Source organism: Nasonia vitripennis, assembly GCF_009193385.2.
Source record: "Nasonia vitripennis strain AsymCx chromosome 3 unlocalized genomic scaffold, Nvit_psr_1.1 chr3_random0004, whole genome shotgun sequence".
Lineage (NCBI taxonomy): Eukaryota > Metazoa > Arthropoda > Insecta > Hymenoptera > Pteromalidae > Nasonia > Nasonia vitripennis.
In genome coordinates this window covers 395507-407588 of record NW_022279623.1, presented here as the reverse complement: position 1 = coordinate 407588, position 12082 = coordinate 395507, and the positions used below count along the sequence as shown (strand labels likewise).

The window sequence follows — 12082 nt, the reverse complement described above, 5'->3', positions numbered from 1 at the left end:
GTAATTATTGAGGCTTATACACACTTAAAGTGCCAGTTTCATGCTTTTTCGAAAGAATTTAAATTGACGAAGAAAACCATGAAAAATGGGCTTTGGTGGTGCCATCCGGGAACGCACAGATTTCATTTATATTTTTTCCTGCTCCTCGGGCATAGAGAAGGCCTATTACGAGCTCTTCGTTGCAAAATACACGGTTCGTGTAATTCGTGTTGAACACCTCACCCTCGCCGGAAACAGCTTATTTTCTCCCCTCGTAAGTCGTAGTCCAATCTGTCCAATGCGCTATTTGTCCAAAAATGAGAGCAATTCGCTCCGATTTCCGCAACGGAGTACGCACCGTATATTCATTCATCGTCCAGCTCGTATCAGTGCGACGGCTAGTATCGCAAGTCCGATTCATCTCGATAGCACAACCGGTTGAAAACAGCAACTTTCATTGGAATCGGCAATCCTCCCTCCCGCGCGTAAACAAATCCACAAATCCTCTACTACTAGTCTACGTGATCGCCAGCCCGGTCAACCCCGCCGTATCCGTATCTATACCAGAGCTAAGTAGTACTAGCAAGTAGTAGCAGTAGTAGCAGTATAGTACGTCGCTGCATCGGATACACTGACGCAGCGTATATGTACCTATATACTGTGGCCTGTGCACATGTAGGGGATTCCAGAGCGAAGTGCGCGCGCGCAGAGCGGCGAGAACCTGCTCTGCTCTCTCGCGGCGCGCGGAGTCGACGACTGCACGCGCACAGGCGGACAGGCCACAGACACACACTCCCACACGGACAGGAGAGAGAGAGAGAGAGAGAGAAAGTAGCAGCGGCGGCGGTGGCGACGCTGCGCGAGAGGAGTCTCAGTCACGAATTGTCTCTCGATAGCGTCGCGCGCAGCAGGAGCCGCAACAACACTCGACACCCGTACATTCCTGTTACAGCGTACACACATCCCGCTGCACGGAGAGAAAGAGAGAGGAGCAGCAGTTTACCGATCAATCCAGTGCGCCGTGGCAGCTCCTTCCACACCCACGCGGCTCTGCGTGCAGCCGCCGCGAGGTTAAACCTTGAGGGCAACAGCGCAGCGTCGTAGTCGCAGCATCAGCACTCGCAGAGCGGATCCTCGTCGACGCATTCCTCGCGCTCAGCAACTTCGCCTGCCTGCCTTGTATACCTGAGTATCAGTGCGCGAGCAGTGCCGCGGCACTCGCCGAGTGTGCCGCTGCAGTCATCCTCTCGCCGACGTCATGCGCTCGCTGAGCCTCGTCTCCTGGCTGGGGCTTCTCAGCCTGCTGCTGCTGCAGCACTCGCTGGCCCCGGTCGCCGCCAAGAGCAGCGCCGCCAAGCGCAAGTTCGACGGCGACTTCGAGTTCGCCGAAGAGGTGAGTCTTGTCTCTCTCTTTCTGATACCTTACGTACCCGCACTATACACACGCCGACGTGTATATACGTGCCTTTCACGGAAGCGGGCGGCAGCAGCAGCTCGTTTCCTTGACTTATCGCCGCCGCTCTCCCCCACCGCCTATAAGGACTCCCCAGTGGCGCGCCATTTTTTTCTCTCTCCCTCTCTCTCTCTCTCTCTGCGCCGCGGCGGCGCGCAAATTCCGCGTATATACATAACGCTTTTTCTCGCAGGAAAATTCGCGCCGGGGACGTATTACGCATTATATTTATGCACTCCAGAGGCTTTTGTCTGCGCGGCTATATTTTCAGACGCCTTAATGCACGATCGATGTGGGATGCTTTTCAAGGATTTTCGGATTGATCGTTTTTTTCGCGCGCGCGAACTGCTATTGACTGCGGAGAGCGTAAATAATTCCGCGAGCTATATTTGCGATACGGCGCTCCGATCGATACTAGTTGAAATACGTAATACTTAACTTCCGGAATGCCTATGCTAATGCTATACAAAGGACGACTTCTCGCGCGGAAAAGTCAAGCGCGCCCGCAACATAGAGCGCCAATGGAATAAAGCTTTCGTTATTTTTCGAGCGAAAGCTCTCTTTTACGCCTTTTAGGCTCGATTTCGGCGCTGTGTTTGATATTATTTTATGATACGCGTCGATGCGTGAGAGAAAAGGTCGTTTAAGTTTCCTCTCTAGGTGTATATGAAGCGATGAATTCTGAATTATGCGAGGTGTAAATTATTTTAGCTTCAGTGAACGCACAATTATAGAGTATCAGAAATCAATGATTGTCTGCACACCCACGGCAATATAGACGCAGAGGGATAATCGACAGTCGAGTGACATGCTTTATATTTAGCTTGATGCATCTATTAGCTTCAGTAGCGGTACGAGCGCTTTTTTTACGAAAGCTTTCAACAACGGAATTTTTCTGAATACAGTCTACCCTTCGTTCATATAATGCGAAGCTTAATTTATTTTCACAACATTGTCCTGCATCCGTATTTCAACATAAACTGGTTTTAATTTTTAATTCGTCCCTAAGCGCATACTACTGCTTTCTGCTGTCGCGAAACGCGAATTTAATTTAAAATTATAAACTTATTTCGGCCAGAGCCGCGCGTGTAATTTTAAAAAAGCTCACCCTCGCGCGCGATTTAATCCTGGCAAACAAAGAATAAATAACTTACAGCGCATATTGCCGGAGTAGCGAAAAACGAAATCAGCTATTTTAGCATTTATATCGCATTAGTATAAGCGGCCGCGCGTCAGGAAAATCACGTGATACGAAATTTTACGGATTCCGCGTATAATGAATCGCAAAAAACGCAACAATGCCGCGCGCATATTTCGGATGCAGGGTACATTGCGTACACGAATCCCAGGCCAAAGGCAAAATTTAGCAAACAATTTTTCGCCTATACACATGGAGCTTGCGCGCGCGTATACGTATACGTAGAGCCGGGATCCCGAAGCATCCGCGGCGTTGCATGGAAACTTGTCGAGGAAAATTCGTTCGAAATCCCGAGCTCGCGCACGCGGCCGGCTTCACGTATCAGTGATTTCAATTTTCATTTTTCACAATCTGCACCGCAGCCCCGCGTCAGTTTTACGAAATGCTGCGAGAGCGCCCGAGCAAATGAAAAAGATTCCCGAAAGTATATTACGGAGATGAAACTTGCGCGTGCGCTGCGTATACATCAATCCCGCGTATAGGTTTTTCCTCTCCGTGCAGTTTCCGTGTATATGAGATGTGTCTGTGTGTGTGTGCGTGTGCGCGCGTGTGTGTGTGTGTGTGTGGTAGAGCGGACGATGTCACCCCGGTGGCGCCGCGACATCGGTGTAGCATAAAATACGCGGCTATATTCGATTCTTGTAATACTTTGAGGGATGGTCCAGCGCTGCTGCTGCTGCTGCTGCTGCTGCTTCTTCATATTCTTTTATCTTATCGGCGCAGCTCGCGGCGCGCACACTTTCGCGAATTATTATGACTGAATTTTGAACAATTTATTGCGGATCGTATTACGAGATCGCCGTGGCAGCAGCGAGGTTTCGCGATCGTTTTTTTATGCATCCATTTTTTTATATGACATTCGTGCGCGCGCATTCTTTTTTATCTGCGTTCGTATACCGCGAGTTTATCTGCAATACGAATCCGGCGAAAATTCGGTTTTGTCAATATTTTGGCTGCATACTCGGCTCGCATATGTGAATGCGTGTATGTAAACGACGTGTAAAATTGATTGCAAAACGTATTGGTCAAATAATTACGATGAGTAAAACGCCAGTAGGTGCTTTCAATCATGGCAGACAAAAATCTTTTGAAAAATTATCTGCCAGCTGTATTAAAAGCGGTTCAAACATTTTTGTTGCTAAAATTAGACGTTGGTGTCTGGGAAAAAAATCCTTTGCTGCAATTTTTTATAAACCACTGGTACGGATAAATATGTGCGCACAAGCTACATGGAAACTTCCTGAATTCATAATACAATTATAAATTATCCATTTATGCAGATCACTGATAAATTTTGTTATTTTCAGATATTTTGCTTTCCCGCGAAAAATTCATGTAATATCTTATTGAATCACTAAACATTCGTTTTCGTATATAAAGAGCTGTTGGAGTTGACTGCTTTAGTCAAGGGTTGTTCGCGAAGAAATCGGACATTTCAAAAGATAAAACAGAATTATCGTATATAGAGAGAAAGCGAATGACATCGATGAACATACAAACACGTGCTCAGCCCTCACGAGCAAACTGGAACTCGTTTAACGTTGGAAGCCCGTGACAGGCGTCATTTTACCCCTAATCGCTGTTCAAACACGTGTCATTTTCACAGTACAAATAGGACGTTGATCCACGATTTGGGAAATCCGAAGTCCTAGCTGTGATCTGGCAATGTTTAGAGAAAAATAAGGAATTATAATTGACAGGAACGCGGTCGCATAATGCCGCCGACGGTTTCGAATTGCACTGTCATACGTATGTATCGACAGTTTTCCGTGTAAAAGATAATGGCGCTTCAAAATCCACAGAAATACTGCGTGCAAAATAAGCAAAAGCACAAAATTGAATCTATAAAATAGGCTATAACCGACGTTATTCTGGATTTATGTTTTTAAGAAGCTTATAAAAGACAATAAACTTTGCATAGCTGGGTCATATTTATTTTTATGCTCTCGTTAATAATATTGGCGCTTTCACGTTAATCCCAAGCGCTAGGCGGTGTATAAGAGCAGTTTCGTTGATAACGCTAATAGAAAGCTTCATATATTGATTCTCTCGAAATACCGTAACGCTTCGCACACTAATTATGCTTAACGTCGTGCCTTACCACGAGGCATTAACTTAAACCTTCCAATATTGCGGATAATAATTGCTTCGATTTTGTGTATATGTATAATGTTCGCAACTCTATATCACGGGAGATCTGCATATGTATATAGGTTTTTAATACTTGTATACTCTGTCCAGTTCAATAAACAATTGAAAGTATAAAAGTATTATCAATGAAATATGGAAAAATTAAGCGTGATATTTGTGTGACGTATTCGGTACATCGACATGAATTATTGAAAACTGAAGCTTTCAATGTTCGAGGATGCATTCATAACATGACGAGCAAATGCTGAAAAAATACAATCTGGAATTATATACGCTTCATTATAACATCGTAACAATGTTGAATATTTGCCATCCGAGACGGTTTATACGATAAATTGTGATCAAAATAAAGTCCGTGGACCTATTCACTTGAAACTGTTTATTGCAAAATCCAACGCTTCTAATTATAGTCATTGGCGCAATTTTGGTACTACTGATTTACTAGTGTTGGTTAAAACTTTATAATTTCTAAGAAATCATTGACATGTTGGTCACCCCATGCTTGCAAATATTTAATCCTCTTTTAAAAATTTAAAAAGCTAGCTAGTTTATCGTAACACGCATGATACTTTCTAAGGTCTGTACATGCACTTTGTTTGAATTGCTGCGGTATCAGGCCGGTGAGAATTTTCCACTGCTAAAGATAAACGGTAACAATGGATATGCAAATACTTTATATAGAATGTAAAACTTTTAGAGAATGGCGCATCAGCGCCGTCGGCTCAAAAGCGAAGCACGACATCTCAGAGAGATGACCGTGTATACCTAACTGAATACCGTCTTTCATGGCTTTCGACCGTTCGGTTTATTGTTGAGCTAGAACGCGAAGCTAGGCTATATACATATAGGTGCGTGCCGACCCTGATAACGGCCCCTTCCTTTTATGCATTTTCGAAAACTCGTTATTTTTACAGAAAACAGCCGGGTATAACGTGTCCGGTGACGACGGCCTATCCTCTCGATGACCCATAATGCCGCCGCTCGATCCCCTATATAGATATTTGTTTGCTCTTCGATCACTGGCGCGATGTCGTCTCTTTGACGCAACTCGAGACCCTGATACTTTGTTAGTTTATCCAACGTCGACGACGTTTTCATTGATCATTCACGAGCATTTGTTTGTGCGACACGTACGTATATGCATACGGTGTTAGGTCTATTTGGTAGAAAGTGAAGACTTACGGGTTTTACATTCATCGTATACATATATATATATATATATATATTTGCGCAATAATGATTAATTTTCTATTCCAATATTCGTTTCAGTAGATACGTTTGTATTAAGGAGTATTGTTATTCGAATTGTGTACGAGCAATAAATTTTGAATGCAGCCTATATTTCATAGTAATTACTAATTCCTGTTCAGAATGATTTCGCGTATTTGGATGCAAATTTTCGGTTATATTGAAATATACGTGCGATGTGTATAGATAACAACGTACTACATTGCAGGAGACTATATTTCATAATCAATATAGGTCCGTGGGGAATCTGAACAATAAAATCACAGTGTAACCCGCTTACATTGCACAGTGTTTTTTTTTATTGACAGCTTTTAAAATGTATTCATTTTATTGACAGAGGTCGGTAACGACACTTTTCAATCCACGAGTTTACCATATACATCTAAACTCTGCAATCTGTCCAATTTGATATAGATGCAATGATAAATTAAAAAAAAAATTGACAGCTATTAACGGTCTTCGAGGTGGCACCCAAAAAATTATTTTGTTTTTGTTTTGTTTAATTTATTTTGTTTTTGTTTTAATAATGCAGAGATCTGCAGAGCTTTACTTATTTGCATTATTATTCTTTTTCATAACTAATAAAAACTGAATAAATGTCGAAGGGAATTTCAAGCTTTATAAGGATCTTATAAACTCCCCCTTTCAGTCGTAAATCCACCCTTCTAAAAGGGGAAATCGAGGAAATTGAAATATTACAGTGAAATCCCATAAGAAATCCTTGATCAAATTTAATACCTCTTCTATTTACAAAAATCATTTCGTTTGCAGTAAACATTCCTAGTCAAACTGCGCGAACTCCCTCGACTCAATTTCACGACAAAATAGAAAAAAACAAACAAAATGATGATTTATTCAAAATATTTCACGCTTTGTGAATCCGGTAAATACCTAGCCGATCGTAGCAGTATATTCGCTGCAATGTTCAGATATTTCACGGATGAAGGCAACTAGGCGTGAATATTGCTCGGGCGATAAGTGCAGACGCAAACGGAATTCGTCAGTAATTAATGCGTGAGAGAGAGAGAGAGAGAGAGAGAGAGAGAGAGAGAGAAAGAGAGAGAGAGAGAGAGAGAGAGAGAGAGAGAGAGAGAGAGAGAGAGATAGCAAGTAAACTCGTAGAATAAGAGAACAGCGCGCGCGGCGTGTTTGCAAAATAAGGGATGGAAGTTTATACGCTGTATTAACATCCGTCGCAGCTAGCAGCGGCGACCAGGAAGCGCGGCTGGCAGCAGGGGTTGCCCTCGTGCCTGTATATACACACTCACAGCCACATACATATATACGTGCACGAATACACCCCCGCGCTTCTACGTATGTAAGTGTGCTTTTGGCCTCGGACTGAGTTGTTTGCTATCGATCGTTTTCGCCACGCGGTTTTGCGTCTCGTCTCTTGGCGCTTTTTTTGCTCTCTTTCACTCGGCCCCTCTCACTCCCAACTTCTTTTTCCCGTTGACGGCGCTTTCAACACACACTCGCACACGCACACAACTATCAGCAGTATTATTACACCTTTACGCGAGTTCGCCTCTGAAACTCGCGACGACTTTTATTTTTCCTCGGGGGCGGGACTAACGTTATTTCAAGGCCGGCTTTCCGTCATCGAGGTCTCGTTACACGTACACCTTTTTACACTTGCATACACTAATTAATTTCCATACTGATGCAGGAACGCGCGAGTGCTTCTTAAGGAGAGTACCGTTGTCCGTTTTTTAACTGTGTGAGGTAAATCAAAGCTATATATGAAATCTAAAAGCTTAATTATTGCTTGAGTTTCAAACATTTTGGAAGCTTTCCAGTAGCATCAATGTTATCGCGTGTTTTGTTGAATTCGCTTGTATATTTACCATCAATATTATACTCTTTTCTATAACAAGTAATGCAGAAAACACAATTTTTAGCTGTCAGCAATAATACTCAGAGTTAAACCAGTATTTGACTCGATCGACTCTGTTTGTCGACGTCTGTATTTGTATTTCTGCGAGCTCGATGTGGAAAAATAAAGCGGTATTATTGTGTTGATTTTCGTCTCGGTCCTTTTTTGTCTTTTTTTAAAATTGTTTAAGTTTGTACGCGTGCCTTTTATGCAGAAAATAATAATTAATACGCCCACACATATATCTACAACGCGTTTTATTATTGTTGCAAATTCTCTGGTAGAAAATAACCCAACCGAAATGACTTGGTTACTAATTATTGGGCAACCCCGGAAGCCAACGATTGTCCTCGATATAAGCCAACCGTTAACAAACGGTGGGAAACTTTTTTAAATTATGTTTTAACAAATTTTTTAGAAAACTTAAAAAAAAAATTGTAATTTTAGAAACTTTTGAAAATTCCTTAGTCATAAAGCATGAGTAATTACATTAATTAAACATTCTTACTAATTTTTTCGAATTAGTCATTTATAAGCCAATGAACCTGATAAATCCATGTCGAAATAAGGTACAGTTTTACCCAACCGTTTGTGAAATCGTTGGCCAACGCACTCCAATTGGCTTACTAATGGCAAAGGGTTGGCTTACGTTTCTACCAGGGTTCGATCGAGGGATATCGATTTAAATATTATATATAGTTATATCTAACATACGTAAAATATTCAATGGGCCTATTTAGAAAATGATTACAATAATGTTTATATTCATAATTTACTATATGCTTCCTAATTGGTAGACGAAATTTATAGGGTGCGTAAATAATGCCGCGAGAGAATGAAGCCGCCGGAGGTATGGCTTGAAGCTAAAATTAGATATATGCCTGTGTACTATGCTAGTAAAATATGGATTTGCTCTAGCATACACCGGTGTTTATATAGAAAATAGAACGCCGTGCAATAATCATTTTACAAAATTTTCATTACCAAAATATCAACTAATGTTTAAACATATTAAATGAATCACCTGATTTTTCAGAAAAAATTTAATTTCTACAACAAAATTTTATTGGATTTTAAAGGAAACCAAACAGCTGATAATTACACTATATCGTCATCATTATATATTCTACGAAAATAATCGGATAGAGCTTTATTGATCGAGCTCTATTTAATCATCGGAAGTTTTTGCAGATAAATTAGTTAGCGCAGGTTGATATGCATGTTATCCGCACCCCCAAAATAAATAAAACGATATTAAATATTTCTATTGCCCATATCGCCAATTTCCGAGACCGCATACTGTGCATACCAGCAATGTGTATGTATACATGCGTACAAGAGCCGTATGCGCTTAGAAACTCTGTGCGTACGCCAGTAAATTCACATGGAACCGCGAACGCTTACACCGGTCAAGCATCATCGATGATACATGCGCGCGTTCGAATTAATCGATAACGAGCAAAATCGTTAAACTGCAGCAGTATAGCAAAGCTAAATTAATCAGATCACAGGGCGCAGCCATCGTGTACAAAAGCGCGAGAACCTTTACGTTTAACAAGCTTGCCCATATATCGTTAAGTCATCCGTATAAATACCCCGATGGTTATGCGAAATCGATCATGAACAGATAGGGAGCTTGCATGAAAAATCACTCTATGAAAGGAATCTCGCTTTCGGCGTGGCGTTATCTCTCCTCTCGCGGGGGGCATCGCAACGGCAGTATAGACAAACATTCGTGTGCATTTCTGCGCGCATGCGTGTGTGCACTACAGGCCGTCGGTGTCGAGCTACATACACGCATTAAAAATAAAGTTCGCAGAGCCTACACACGTGCTGGAGCTTTATTTACAGGCCGAACGTAGCAGCATATGAAACGCGCTCGCTTAATCCGGCCGAAATAAATTTCACTAACGATTGCGATATTTAATGCGACACGTTGAGATTTAACGCCGGACGATAACGACGCCGATAAATCTGACGTTTAGCGCCACTTCGCAAGCTCTTGCTCCTCGCGCGCGCGATATTTTAAAGTGCAGCACGCGCGAGAGGGAGGGAGGCTTTTTAAAACGGCCCTAATACAATGGAATAGCGGTCACGAGCCGCGCGTTAATGATTTTTGTGCGTTGATTGCGCAGCCGAGTGTCGTGCGCGAGCGCGTGGGAAATAAAAGTCAAAATTTCGCTGCTCTATTTCTCTTCGTTTGCGAGAGAGCTTTTATAAGAGCGCCTTCGTTGCTAGCAGCTAGAGAGCTGCTGCTGCTGCTGCGGGTTGCCGCGGTGCGCGTATTTCTTTGTGCCTCGCATTTAGCTCATGATATTCTTCTCGTGTATTATGTTCTGTGTTGCGTGAAAATATTTGAATCTATCGTATAAATACATTGTCTACAGAACACAATTAACATACAAAGTAAGATAATCTAAATGTCTTGTAGGTTAGAGCGCGCGACGACGTGTGCTTTTTTCAAACTCTAGTACTAGTATAATGACGGTTTGTCGTGAGTGAAATATTACTTTAGTTAACCTATAACCTACAAGATATTTATAGGCACTTTCTTGATAACCTTGACTTAGACGCATGCGTATCATATGAGCCAATACAAATTTTGAATTGGCATATAAATAGTACAAAACGTATGAAATTTTATTGCGAATTCCAAAAATAACTTGGGTTTTGCAAAATTCGCAGGACACCGAACAAACTGTACACATAAATACAAAAGCGTATAAACTATTGTTGTGTAGAGTTTTGCAGTGTAGTAAAATAATAAAAAATAAGTGTAGGGAATATTCGTATAGAAAATATCAGTGTAGAGTTTTATCGTGTAGGAAAATCTGCTTATGTAGGGTATTTATGTGTACAGTTTGTTCGGTGTCAGTCCGCAGCAGACTAGCACGCACAGCTATGCATTCAATTATGTTATAGCTACAGCGGCCATGACAATGCTAGCTGCGCGTACTGGTGCCATCTGGTTCGAGGTTGCAAGGCAAACATCTTCATCCTACTCTAAAAAAGAGAGGAATCATCATTCTATTCGTTCTCTGATTGGTCGTCGATTGGCCAATAAGATTACAAGATAGATGGCGGGACAGTTTGTTTCTAACCTATAAAAATGTTTAATATAAAGCGGAGCGCGCATTGATCTTGCTAGTATGATCAAAAAATGTGGGAAAAAGAGTTTATTACAATCCGATTCTACACTGAGAGAAAAATAACATTGCAGCAAACATATATGTTAACTGTTAACATAGGCATGTTAAATTTGAACCAATAATACGTATGCTAATAGTTAACGTAGCTATGTTATATGTCAAATAGCTGTATGTTAATAGTTAACATATGGCTGCTCTTTACGATTTTTCATAGACTTTATGAAGTAACCAGTTAAAAATTATTAGAAAACACACTTGTATGAATTTTATTATTGCTGAGTAACTTTACAGCGATATAATGTCAAATCTGAAAAATGAATGATTACGATATGATGCTTAACACACTACTGAATTTTTCCAATAACTTTTGAACTATAGTGATAAACTAGTTGACATATACCTTTTTAGAAATGCCAGAGGCTACTGAAGCAGTTGGAATCACACTTATTATTTTATCTCTAGAACTATCAGATCTGGTATTTAGACCTAAAAAGCCGATGAAAGACAAAATTTTAAATTTTGACATTATATCATTCCAAAGGCTCTTTGCATGCTTCCTTAGGTATATTCAGTTGCTTTCGTTCTATTATTAATGATTTGTTGATTATTTATAATAAATAAACCCTCAAGAATATTTTTTGCATGAAAGAGGATGACGGATTTTGAGGTTAGGCGGTACGAGAGAAACGCCATCTGCACGCAACACTACGCACGATAGCCATAAAATTCATACGTTAACTGTTAACATACAGATATTTCCCGCAATATTTTGTATATTTTGTATGTGTACTAGAGAAATCTATAGTATACATACAAACTGTTTTTGTTTCGTATAGAATATTTGTAAGATGTACACAAATATATTAGCAATCATTGCTCCTAACGTGTGTACATGTTTACGGCAATGATATCTTTCTCTCAGTGTAGGCTACTTATTTGTCATAGCCGCATATCATTTTTTACAGGCCATTTCAAATATTCGAATTTCTGCCAGGGAGTTCATGATTTTTTAAATTTATTCTAAGCAA

General features: G+C 41.0%; 1 protein-coding gene across 2 annotated transcripts in view; it reads left to right on the top strand.

Annotated features, from left to right (window-relative positions):
• The first annotated feature begins 729 nt into the window (after positions 1–729).
• The window catches only part of LOC100120292 (proteoglycan Cow), a 50579-nt gene continuing 39226 nt past the window's right edge, over positions 730–12082 (top strand). For both annotated transcript variants that reach the window (XM_031925699.2, XM_031925698.2), the window contains exon 1: positions 730–1372. In XM_031925699.2, coding sequence (XP_031781559.1) covers positions 1238–1372 — 135 coding nt within the window. In that variant the 5' untranslated portion in view covers positions 730–1237. The remainder of the gene's footprint in view (positions 1373–12082) is intronic.